This window comes from Macrotis lagotis, chromosome 1 (genome assembly GCF_037893015.1).
Source record: "Macrotis lagotis isolate mMagLag1 chromosome 1, bilby.v1.9.chrom.fasta, whole genome shotgun sequence".
Taxonomy (NCBI): domain Eukaryota; kingdom Metazoa; phylum Chordata; class Mammalia; order Peramelemorphia; family Peramelidae; genus Macrotis; species Macrotis lagotis.
In genome coordinates, this window is record NC_133658.1 from 894933178 (window position 1) to 894945344 (window position 12167).

The 12167-nt window shown below is 43.1% G+C and overlaps 1 protein-coding gene across 1 annotated transcript in view; it reads left to right on the plus strand.

The window, feature by feature from the left end:
* The first annotated feature begins 4015 nt into the window (after positions 1-4015).
* Positions 4016-12167, plus strand: part of TTC34 (tetratricopeptide repeat domain 34) — a 61253-nt gene continuing 53101 nt past the window's right edge. Inside the window, exons 1-2 of the mRNA XM_074192405.1 lie at positions 4016-4134; positions 9690-10522. Of these exons, the coding sequence (XP_074048506.1) occupies positions 9742-10522 (781 nt within the window). The 5' untranslated portion in view covers positions 4016-4134; positions 9690-9741. The remainder of the gene's footprint in view (positions 4135-9689; positions 10523-12167) is intronic.

Genomic DNA, 12167 nt, shown 5'->3' on the forward strand with positions numbered 1-12167 from the left:
CCACTTAACCCCATTTGTCTGGCAAAAACCAAAAAAACAAAATTGTACTTCGTTGGTACCTGGTCAGCCATTGAAGGGTAATAGGTGCCTAGGTGGAGAGCTAGAAGGGTCCTCAGAAGCTATCTAGTTTTCTTCCTTTGATATATAGAGGAGAAGATGGCATTTCTTGTCCAAGGTCACACATCTAGAAAGTAGGAGAGGCAGGATTCAAGCCTAGTTCACCTAACTACAACTATTGCATTCTAACCATTCCCCCTGTTATTTGAATAGTCACGGGGCTTTTATAAGAGCATGAGCTCCACATAAATTGTTAACAATAATTTAGTAAGCATATTCCCTGTGTTTTCCACTATACAAAGAAAAACAATGAGAATGGTACCTACTCTCAAAGGCGGCCTGAGTTCAAATCCTGCCTCTTTTACTTACTAGTCATGTGACCCTTGGCTTGTTATTTTACTTCTGTCTGCCTCAATTTCCTCAGCTCTAAAATGATGGTCACGATACCACCAGGGTTGCTTTGAGGACTAAATGATATCACATTTTTAAAGTTCCCGGGTCCACAGTACACACTTAAAAAGTTTATTTACTTCCTTTCCTCCACTCATTTTTCAAGATGAGAAAATAGAGGTTGATCCAAGCAAGTAGCAATCCAGGCTCCCTCACCCAAGAGTCAGTACACTCTCCACCGCACTACACTAACTCCACTGCTTTATTTGAGTCCCAAGGTTAGAGCAAGTTTCTAGTCCTACATCCTCTACTCAGAGCCAACAATCAGCAAACAGTTATTGCTGTGGTTTAGTTATTTTTAAGTCTTGTCTAGTTCTCCATGACTGTACTTAGGGTTTCTTTGGCAAAGATACTGGGAGTTTGCCATTTCTTTCTCCAACTCATTTTATAGATGAAGAAATTGAGGCAAAGAAAAATTAAATGACTTGTCCAGGGTCACATAGTTAATAAATATCTGAGTCTGAATTTGAACTTAGGAAAATGAGTCTTCCTGACTCTAGACCCTGGCACTCTATCCACTACACCACCTAGCTGCTCCACCAAGCGTTTATTATGCACCTTCCTTGTTGCGGATAATTTAGTCAGACCACATATAGGGGGGTGGCAGACCACCAGAAGAATCATCCCAGCATGACATGGACTATCTCAGGAGGTAATGATTGGATGGATGAATGAATGGATGATCACTTTTCAGACATCCTGTTCAATTATAGTTTGCTCCATCTCATTTCTGAGGCCCCTTCAAGCCCTGAGATTCTGTGGTTTAAGATGAAATGAATTCACAGGACCCCTTGCCTCTCCTTCCCCAGTTCTGATAAATCTGAAAATATTCCATCTATGTCTCTGTTCACCCTTCACCCTAAACTTTGCCCAGTGTCCCTAAGTATCTTTGAGATGATCTGGCCTCAAATTTGGCTTCAGACACATATGAACTGCATGACCCTGGACAAGTCTCTTAACCTTGTCTGCTTCAATTTCTTCTGGAGAAGAAAATGGTGAACCATATCTTTGCCAAAAAATAGAAAAGAAAAGAAATTAAGTTACATAGAGTTGGATGTTACTGAAACAACAAATCACCAATTAATAAATTGTCAAAGAATATTGACAGGTAGTTTTCAGAGGAAGAAATGGATACCATCATTATCCATAAGAAAATCACTCTCAGTTACTTATTTCTTTTTAGGTTTTTTAGGGTTTTCTGCAAGGCAATGGGGTTAAGTGGCTTGCCCAAGGCCACACAGCTAGATAATTATTAAATGTCTGTGGCCAGATTTGAACTCAGGTACTCCTGACTCCAGGGCAGGTGCTCTATCCACTGCACCACCTAGCTGCCCCCATCTCAGTTACTTATAATTAGAGAAAAGCACTTTTAAAAAAATCTGAGGTTCCAGACCACATCCACAGATAGACAGAGTCAACCGCAAAAAATAAAATGACAAATGCTGGAGGAGTTATGATAAAACAAATACATTATTGCTTTTGTTGGTAAAACTATAACCTGATCTAGTCATTCTGGAAAGCAAATTGGAACTATAATCCAAAAGTTATTAAACAGCCATATGACAGGAATATCACTACCTATATCTATAGCCTATCTCCGGAAATCAAAGAAGGAGGAAAAGAACCCGTAAGTGGAAAAATATTTGTAGCAGTTCTTTTGATGATAGCAAAGATTTGAAACTTGGGGAGGAATAGAGAGAGGCTGAACAAATTCTATGTGATGTAATACTGTTGTGCTGGGGAGACAAAGGAAATGATGCAGAATGAAGTCAGAAGAACCAAGATTATATAATCACAACATGGTAAAGACAAACCACTTTGAAAGATTTACAGCCTCTGATCAAGGAAATGACCAAGCACTATTCCAGAAACTTGTGCTGAAATGTGCTACCTACCTTCTGATAGAGATGAACTAGGAGCAGAGTGAGTTGTATTATTTTAGACATAGTTAATTCAGGAATTTATTTTGCTTGACAACTGGGGGTTTATTTTTCTTTCTTTCTCAGTGGGATGGCAGGGGCTAGGGTGGAAGGGAAAAAGATGAATTTTCTTTGATTGAAAAAAATAATTTTATTTATAAATTAGTTTCACAGGGCATCTAGTGGCACAGTGAATACCTGGAGTCTGGAGGACCTTAGTTCAAATCTAATCTCAGATACTTAATAATTAACCAGCTGTGTGACCTTGGGGGAGTCACTTAACCCCACTGCCTTGCAAAAACCCCAAAACAAAAACAAAGAAAAATAGTTTTGCAACGGAAAAAAAAAAGGAAAATCAATTGGAGGAGTGGAAACTTGGGAGCCTTAGTGAACTCCAAGCTTAAGGTAAGTGAAATATGGCAGCAAAGGGGATTGTCCACTACATTGAGAAGAATTGCATATAGAGAGAGGATAGACCCACTGCCTCCCTGGTCAGACTACAACTGGATGATTGTGTTGAGTTTCCATCATTGTATTTTTGGAAGGTCCATGATCAACAGGTCAGATGGTAAAGAATTTTTTAGTCCGTGTCATATGAAAATTGTCTAAAGAGAAAAGAGAAAGGAGAAGGAAAAATTGAGAGCCGGGGGAGGGGAACATTTTAGTTATCTTCAGTTGCTGAATTCTTCGAAGTATTGAATTTGTTTTTGGCCTCCGAGGCAGCAATGGGAACAGTAGATGGCGGTCACAGAGACAAATCTAGGCTTCCTCGAAGACAAACTCACTAATCTTTAAAGTTCTCCCAAGACAATATGGGCTGCCTTCACAGAGGAATAGCAACTTCCTTCCCAGTCAGTGGGCATTGTGTAGGGATGATGAAGAAATTCTGCTCCATGAGGTTATAATATTCTGGTCCATGTATAACCATGAGGTTATTTTTTATTTAAACATTTTAATTTGCCCATTATTCCACTTACATGCAACGGTAATTTTCAACACTCATTTTTTTTTGCAAGTTTTGTTTTGAGTTTGACATATTTCTCCTTCTCTGCCTTCCCTCCTCCCTCCCCCTGACTGTAAACAAGCTAACATAGGCTCTACATACACATAGATTTCACATTGGAAGGGGGCTTTAGCCACCATCCTAAGCCACACCATTCCCATTTTACAGATGAGAAACCTGAGGTCTAGAGAATTAATGCTTGATTCCAGAGCCTGGCCTCGGGGGCAGGATTCCCTTCAGTGACTTTCTCTTTTCAGCCTGTGAGAGGAGGCTACCTCCCTCCTGGGTGCTGCTCAGCTTTGCTGCATCTTCGAGTGACTGAATCCAAAGGTAGGCAGGTTTGGTTTCAAATGCTGGAGTTCCTGGGATGGCTTGGAGTTCCTTTCTTGGGTCGGGTCACCGAGGCTGAAAATGCTCGGAGGGGAGGGGCTGCTGGGGTTGGGTTGGGGTGCAGTGGATGGGGGTGCTGGGCGGAGTGAGGATGCCTCCAGGGATGGGTCTGGGCTTGCAGCCAAGGAGGGCTGGGCTACCCTAGGGAGGGCACTGTTGATGATCTCCCGGGAAACCTCTCACGTGCGCGGACAGCTCCCTGGCCGGCGGAGCCACAGGGGCCAGTGGGCACCGCCTTCATCCTGCCTCTCCACCCCCAAGCCGCACCGGCTGCCTCCTCCTTCTTGGATCAGGACACGGGAAGCCCCCACAGACGTGAGTGGGATGGACTGGGGTGCGCTAACCTGGGGTACACTGGGTTGGGTTGGGGCGCGCTGTGCTAGGCGAAACTGAGCTGGGCTAGGGGACTCCTAGGAGTGTCCTGGGCTGGCCTGGGGCAAGAGGTGACAGCAGGAGGGAAGCCATAGAGAATCACAGCCGGAGGAAGCATGGATGTTTCAGGGCCTCTCCAGTCTTTTCTGATCTGTAGAAACTTGAATCTCCAGGAATTTTCCTGAAATTCTGGTTTACCTTCTTTAAGCAGAGACCGCTCACCCATTGGCTTTTCAAATACCTTTCTTCTCATCACTTTCTCTTCCTTATTTAGAAAATAACAAACTTTTCATAGCTTCACCTCCCTTCACCTACGAGAATGAAGTACCAAGGGGAGAGAGAGAGAGAGAGAGAGAGAGAGAGAGAGAGAGAGAGAGAGAGAGAGAAGAAAGAAAGAAACAAAGAAAAGAAAGAAACAAAGAAGAAAGAAAAACAAAGAAAGAAAGAAAGAAAGACAGACAGACAGAAAGAAAGAGGACCAGCCTTTGAATCAGAAGGACCTGAGTTCAAATCCAAGCTCAGACACTGGACACTTACCAGCTGTGTGGCCTTAAGCAAGTCACTTAATCCTGATTGCCTCACATTCAAGGCCATCTCCAGTCATCCTGATCCATATCTGGCCCAGAAGGCTCCAGAGAAGAAAGTGAAGCTGATGACTTAGCACAGTGCCCCCTCACTTAAATCCAATTCATATGTCTGGTATGGCATCACTTCCCTGATGTCATGGTCTTCTTTGAGAACAGACAAAATGAAGAGAAGTCTTTTCAACTGAGCCCACCCAATCTTCATCTCTACCCTCAGGGCCAAGGAATCCCGCACCTTACCTTATTCCTAGGAGCCATGAGGCAGAGAGTGTCTGTTGTCTTATAGGGTTGTTATAAAGGGGATTCTAGCTCAGCTAAGGGCCAGATAAGATGACCCCCGAGGTCCCTTCTACCTCTGACAATCTGTGATTCCCATCAGTGGACTCTGCAGTGGTTCCCTCCATCCATCCCCATTCCATCAATTTTCCAGCCCTAGCCCCAAGAGACCAGGACACAAGCCAAACACCATCCAGGGACTCAAGCCACTCTCTCACTTCAAAGCTAATGGAGTAGACTTTTTCCCAGAGTAAATGCTTAGTGCCCAACCTGCTAATGGAGGTGGGAGTCATAGTTTCCATGGACCTGCCTTGGGCAGGGCTATGTCTGCCGGGTGTGGTGTACAGATCATTGGTGTCTGGGTCAGTATTTTTCCTATCAGACCTGGGACCTGGGAGCTGGTGGGGAGCTGGAACCTAACCTCTCACAATTTCTTTTAAAATCCACAAAACAACAGCAAGGTAGTGTGAGTAACCATTGTTTAATGACTCATTTGATAATTTCAATTTAATAAAAACTTATTAAATATGTATTGTGGCAAAGGAATAGGAGAATAAGATTGATGGGTGATTATTAAGTGTATATTTTGTTGAAGAGCAAAGGGAATACAAATCCAAGAAAAGAAGACTGCTTGCCCACAAGGAGCTTATAGTCTGATGAGGAAAACAATGCTTAGAGGGCTCTAGAAAGAAGATAGGGGATGGTATCTCTGAGGGAGTAAGGAATGGGCAGAGAATAGCAATTGATAGAGCAACTTAAACTTAGTTCTCAAGGATAGTAAGACAATGTTCAACCTAAGTAGAGTATGGGAGGACCCAGAGGAGTTTCCTGTGGAAAGGGTAAGTCCATGGCAAGAATGGATTTTAAGAATTAAAGGACCTTATAGATCAGTTAGCCCAATCTTCTCATTTTGTGGTTCTTTTAAATCCTTCATTTTTTTTTTACTTTTTTTGTTTTTTCTTTTTTTAATAAAGATCTTATTTATTTTGAGTTTTATAATTTCCCCCCTGATTTTACTTCCCTTCTTCCACCCCACCCCACAGAAGGCAATTTGCCAGTCTTTATATTGTTTCCATAGTATACATTGATCCAATTTGAATGTGTTGAGAGAGAAATCCTATACTTAAGGAAGAAACATAAAGTATAAGAGATAGCACGATCATCCAATAAGATATCAGCTTTTTTTCCTAAATTAAAGGGAATAGTCCTTGGCCTTTCTTCAAACTCCACAGTTCTTTCTCTGGATACAGATGGTATTCTCCATTGCAGAGATAATCCTTCATTCTTGAAGAAGACCATGGAATCAGGGGAGTGATGCCATGACTTGAAGGTGAATTGGATCTTAGTGAGGGGGTGCTCTGCTAAGTCACCAGTTTCACTTTCTCCTCCAGAGCTATCTGGGTCCCCTAGCCAGATATGAATCAAGATGTCTGGAGATAACCCTGGATGCGAGGCAATCAAGGTTAAGTATGTCCAAATTCACAGTTAGTAAGTACCAAGTGTCTGTGGCCAAATTTGAACTCAGATCCTCCTGATGCCAGTGCTGGTGCTCTACCCACTACAGCGCTTAGCTACCCTCATTTTATAGACCAGGAACTGAGCCCAGAGAGATTAAATAGTCAGCTCACAGTCATATAGATAGAAAGCTTAAAAGTCAACATGTGAGCTTTACTTCAGCCAGTCACCCAAAGGCCTGTCTTTTTTGTGGATCTGAAAGTTTTATTTGAATGGTTTTCTCTTTTCAAAAAAAATAAAACCTTTATTTAGTTTATTCTGAACTTAAGAAATAAAACAAGTATTTCCATAACACAGTAGAACAGAAAAAAAATCATGATTGTACAAGAACTGCAAATCTATTGTGTAGAATTTGTTATTATTTTTTTAAATGTATCTTAAAGTTATCAAGTAACTTTCCTCCCCCCCTTTCTCTTTCCTTGAGGAGGGGGCTAGAGCAAATGGCCTCAAAGTCCTCCAGCATTGCCTCTAACGAGAAAGGTCATAGGGTATAGTAAATAGTATGCTAGAGTCATAGTCAGAAAGAATTGACCTCTGTCTGTCATATCATGGGCATATCATTTAATCTTTAAGTGATTCTCTGGCTGTAAGTTATGGGACAGTTGTTTATAAGTGTTGTCTTCTATGAGAATATGACTCTTTGAGGGCAGAGACTTTCTTTTTGCGTTTATATCCTCAGCACATAATAAGTATATAATAAATGATTTTTTTTAGTTCATTAATTCTTTACTTGGTAGAAGGAACCTATCAGTGAAATCACAAATCTCTCCCTAGAGCCTGCAGTGGTCCTATGAATGGCTCCATTGCAAGAAGAAAAATTTCTCCCTCCTCTCTACCTTGGGGGCTTCCTGGAATTTTCCTCTCCCTCTCTCCAATTAGTCTGTGTCCCCTCAGTTTGGTCCTTCAATTTGTACTCAGGATGTCAATTAAAGAATTGAAAAGTGGTAGAAAAAGCTACAGGCTAGAGTTAAGCTTCTCCTTCTGATACTAGCTCTGTGAGACAAGCACAGTGACATATGCCTGTGGCATGTTCTAATAGAGATGTTGAAGCTGGTGAATCTCTTGAGGTCAGGACTTCTGAATTTCAAAGGGGGAGAGAAAAGGAAGGGAATAATCATTTATATAGCTCCTCCTCTGTGCCAGCCACTATGCTGAACACTTTACAAAGATGACTTCATTTTTTTTTATTCTCACAGTAACTCTGGAAGATAGCTCAATTGTTATTCAATTTTACAATTGAGAACACTGAGGCAGGTTAAGTGACTCACCCAGGGTCACACAGCTAATAAGTGTCTGATAGTAAATTTGAACTCAGATCTTCTGATTTCAGATTCAGTGCTTTATCCTAGCTGCTTTCAGTGACCTAAGTTGAACCAGTGTCTGAATTAAGTTTGGTATTAATATGGTTGTCCTCTGAAAGTGCCTCAAGAGGCGTGAATCAGCTCAGGTTGGAAAATGGAATAGGTCAATGTTTCTGTGCCAGTCAGAGTGGGACTGGGTCCATGAATGGACCAGGGGAGGTCCAGACTTTAAAGAAAAAACAGAAAAGGAGAGAAAAGGAAAGGAACGAACAGGAGGGGAGAGGAGGAGGGGAAGAAAGGGAAGGGGAGATGGGAAAAAAGAAGAGGAAAGGAGAAGAGGGGAGGAGGGAAGGGGAAGAGAAAGGAGGGGAGGAGAGAGAAGGAGGGGAGAAGAGGAGGAAAGGGGAGGGGAGAATAAAGAATTACTGTGTAATGTCCGATGAATTATTTAACTCCTCTGTGTCAGTGTCTTCATCTCTAAGATGGGGATAATGATTCTTGCATCTTTCACAGTTCTCCATTTGTAAAATGAGGGAGTTGATCCAGCAAGTCTAAGGATCCTGGATATCTGAGCATCTGCTCTGAGCTTCTTACATCTCCTGCATTAAGCCATTGGAGTACAGGATGGGTGTCATTTCTTTCATTTCACAAGCCTTTTCTGAGAAGGTGCCTTGGCCACGATCTGACAGTGCTTTCTCCAAGATGAAATTCCCAGTTTTCCCACATCCCTTATCAAGTATCTCAGTCCTGTTCTGCAAAGTTGCTGACAGAGAGATGATTTTTAGGGCTAAAAAGTCCTCAGACACAGAGCCAAGATGGGGATGAGCTTCTTTGAACCTATCTAGGTTGGTGCCTAGAGCTGCATGCAGGGACTGGTCACCAAGTCTATGCTTATCATAATTTAGAGATTGGCAAGTTCTCAGAAGCTGATGAGTCCAATCTATCCCTGAAGAATTTCCTCATGTGACCTTGTGCCTTAACCTCCTTGGGTCTCAGTTTCCTCATCTGTAAAATGAAGGGGTTGAATGTTGTGGCCTTTGAGATTCCCCTAAAAGTTTTCATCTGGTTACTTCCTGAAGGCCTGTAATGGGGGGTGCCCACCACCTTCCTGGAGAGGGTGTCCATTCCATTTTGGTGCCACACCTTCCATCTTTACTCCTCTTTCTGCCCTCTCTGACCAAGCAAAACAAGCCTTTTTTTATCATACCGATCTAGGCCTAGAATTGAAAGAGATCTCAGAGGCCACGCCATCCAAACTCTTTGTTTTACAGAAAAGGAAACTGAGGCTTAGGGAAGGACCATGGTATGATTGAATCATAGATCCAAAGGTAAAAGGGATCACAGAGGTCATTGCATTTGTTTCTTTCATTTTATGGAAAAATAAACTATGACGCAGAGAAGGATCATGGGATGATTGAATCATAGATCCAAAGATGGAAGGAATAGCAGAGGCCATTGCATTCAACTCCTTCATTTTATGGAAAAGTAAACTGAGGCCTGAAAGGTTAAGCAAACTGTTTGGGATAATTCAAACCAAACTTTCCTGACTGCTAATTTGAGGTTACTTTTAAAAAAATATATATGGCTCCCCACTGGGGTCCAAACCTAGCATTTTCTGTGTGAAAAGCAGTGATCTCCAGTGTACCATAGGGCCAGTCAGGAACCATTTGCCTTCACAAAGCATTTTTTTGCATTGATGAAGCTGTGAAGAGGAATGTTCCTGCAAGAATATTGGCAGGGGGTATTGTGGGAGGTTGGGATTGAGGGTCACAGACCTCCTGAAGGCCTGGTATCACTGACCACTCTCTTCTCCATTCTCTAGGTGCTCACCTAGGGTAAGAACCAAGAGATGTTCCCATAAGAGCCCATGAGGGATGTCAATCCAGGAGCTCACCATCCGTTTGTGCCAGGAAGGAGAGCGGCACTTGGCCCTGGATGAGCTGCCCCTGGCCACCGCCTTCTACCTGGCTGCATTCAGCTGCCACCCATTCTCTGTGGTCCAGAGGGTCCAACAGTCTTTGAGCCAGGAGCAGACTGGGAGGCTGGTCTCCATGCTTGAGGCCTGGTGTCGGAGAGAGGCCCAGATCCCCTCCATCCATTGGGAAGGCATGGCCGTGGTCTCCCTCACTGTATCCCTGGCTTCCACCTTCCTCAATGCCCTTCATCCCAACAACCTGGCCTCTTCCCTCTACAGACTGACCACCTTGTTGGGGCAGGGACAACACGAGGAGGTGGCCAGGCGGTGTGATAGTCTTCTGGATGTCCATGCTCCAGGGTCCCTGGAGCTGCAGCTCATGCGAGCACTGGCTTGGATCCTGTCTGGGGACAAAGTGGGCAACGGTGTGATGGAGTACCTCCAGGCTTTCATCACTCATGCCAGCCAGACTCTGGGTTTTATCTTCTCTCACCAACGGGATCACCTCCCCCTGCTCATCAACACCTGCCAAGATTATCTCCAGGAACAACACAAGGCAGAGGTAGCTGGAAGTCAGTGGGCCAGTCACTGCCACCGCTTCCTAGCTGCCCTGATCCCCAGAGAGACTCAGGCATCCTCTATGCAGGCTGTATTTCTGCTCAGGGCAAACAGATTGGAGGAGTGCATAACCATGTGCAGCCGGGTCCTTGAATCAGCCTCGACTGGTGGCAAACTCCAAGGTACTAAAATCCAGTTTTTAAGTTCCTATTGCCGTTTGTCCTTCATTCTTGAAGAAGATCATGATATCACAGAGGTGATACCGTAACAAGCACATGAATTGTATTTGAGCGAGGGGGGAGTTGTGCTGCTATATCATCAGACTCATTTTCTCCTCTGGAACCATCTGGATCCAGTTACCAGATATGAATCAGGATGACTGGTGTTGGACCGGGACGGGAGGCAGTCAGGGTTAAGTGACTTATCCAAGGTCACATAATGAGTATTAAGTATCTGAGACTTGATTTGAACTCAGGTCCTTCTGACTCCAGGGCTGGTGCTCTATCCACTGTGCCATCTAGCTGCCTTTATTAGCCATGAAGCTAAAAGAAAAATCTCAACATTACACCTAGTGGTTGGTTTAATGGACAAATGCCAGCCAGGGAAAATCTGCAGAAGATAGGATCTGAAATGACTCTGGAAGGAAGTCAGAGGCCTTACGAGATGGAGGTTAGGAAACAGAACATGACAGACATGTAGAACCACCCATAGAAAGGCATGGAGATGGAGAGGAAATGTCTTATTTAAGAAAAGTCAATCAATTAGCCAATCTTTCTTTAAGTTCCAGATATAAAATTCAAATCCAGGCTCAGACACTGATTAGCTGTGTGACCCTGGGCAAGTCACTTCCTTGCCTCAGTTTCTTCAGTTATAAAATAGGGATCATAACAACACCATCTCCTAGGGTTGTTGTGGAAATCAAATGAAATAATTCAATATATGAGATAAATGAAAATAGTAGGTACTATATAAAGCACATTCCCCTTCCCCCATAGATGAAAGATAATGCATCTGACCATGTGACCTTGGGCAAATTATTTAAATTTGTTTGTCCTCAGTTTCCCCATCTGTTCAAGAAGCAAAGTTGAACTCAATAACCTTTCAATTATAGACCTGTGGGTTCTAATCCCATCTTTGTTGTGACCTTGTGGATATTACTCACCTTCCTTTTACCTCAGTTTCCTCATCAGTATTGGAGATTGAGTGGATTCAGTGACCTATTCCAGATATGAGTTCATGTCTTTATGTCCTCAATGGGGGAATGTTGTTGAACTTCCATAGCATAGAATTGAGGAAGTTTGGTGGTGCTGCAGCGGATAGAGGGCCTGGATTGGAGTCAGGAAGATCTAATTTGAAATCCAGCCTCAGGCACTTGCTATCTGTGGGACTTTGGGCAAGTCACTTCATCCTGTTTGCCTCAGTTTCCTCATCTGTAAAATGAGCTGGAGAAGGAAATGGCAAACTACTCCAATACCTCTGCCAAGAAAACAGAAAATGAGGACACAAAGAATCTGACACAACTTGAAAAACAAAATATTTAGGGATCTAGGATAGAACTCCTTAAAAACGGTGAAAATGCTGCCAATCTCCCCAAATGTGAGTCAGTCTGATGCCTGGTTTAACACCAAAGTTCTGGTTTTGATTTGCTGGAGGATTTGATTCATAGAATACAGGATGTTAGAGTGAAAAAGCCCCCTCATAATCCTCTGGTGTAACTAGTCCCTGATAAAGGCTTTCAATGATCGTGAAAATGGGACAATAAATGGAGTGGCCCAGCCCCCTTTTCTCATTCGGTAACAGGAACTAGTCTGCCAGGGAGACAACATG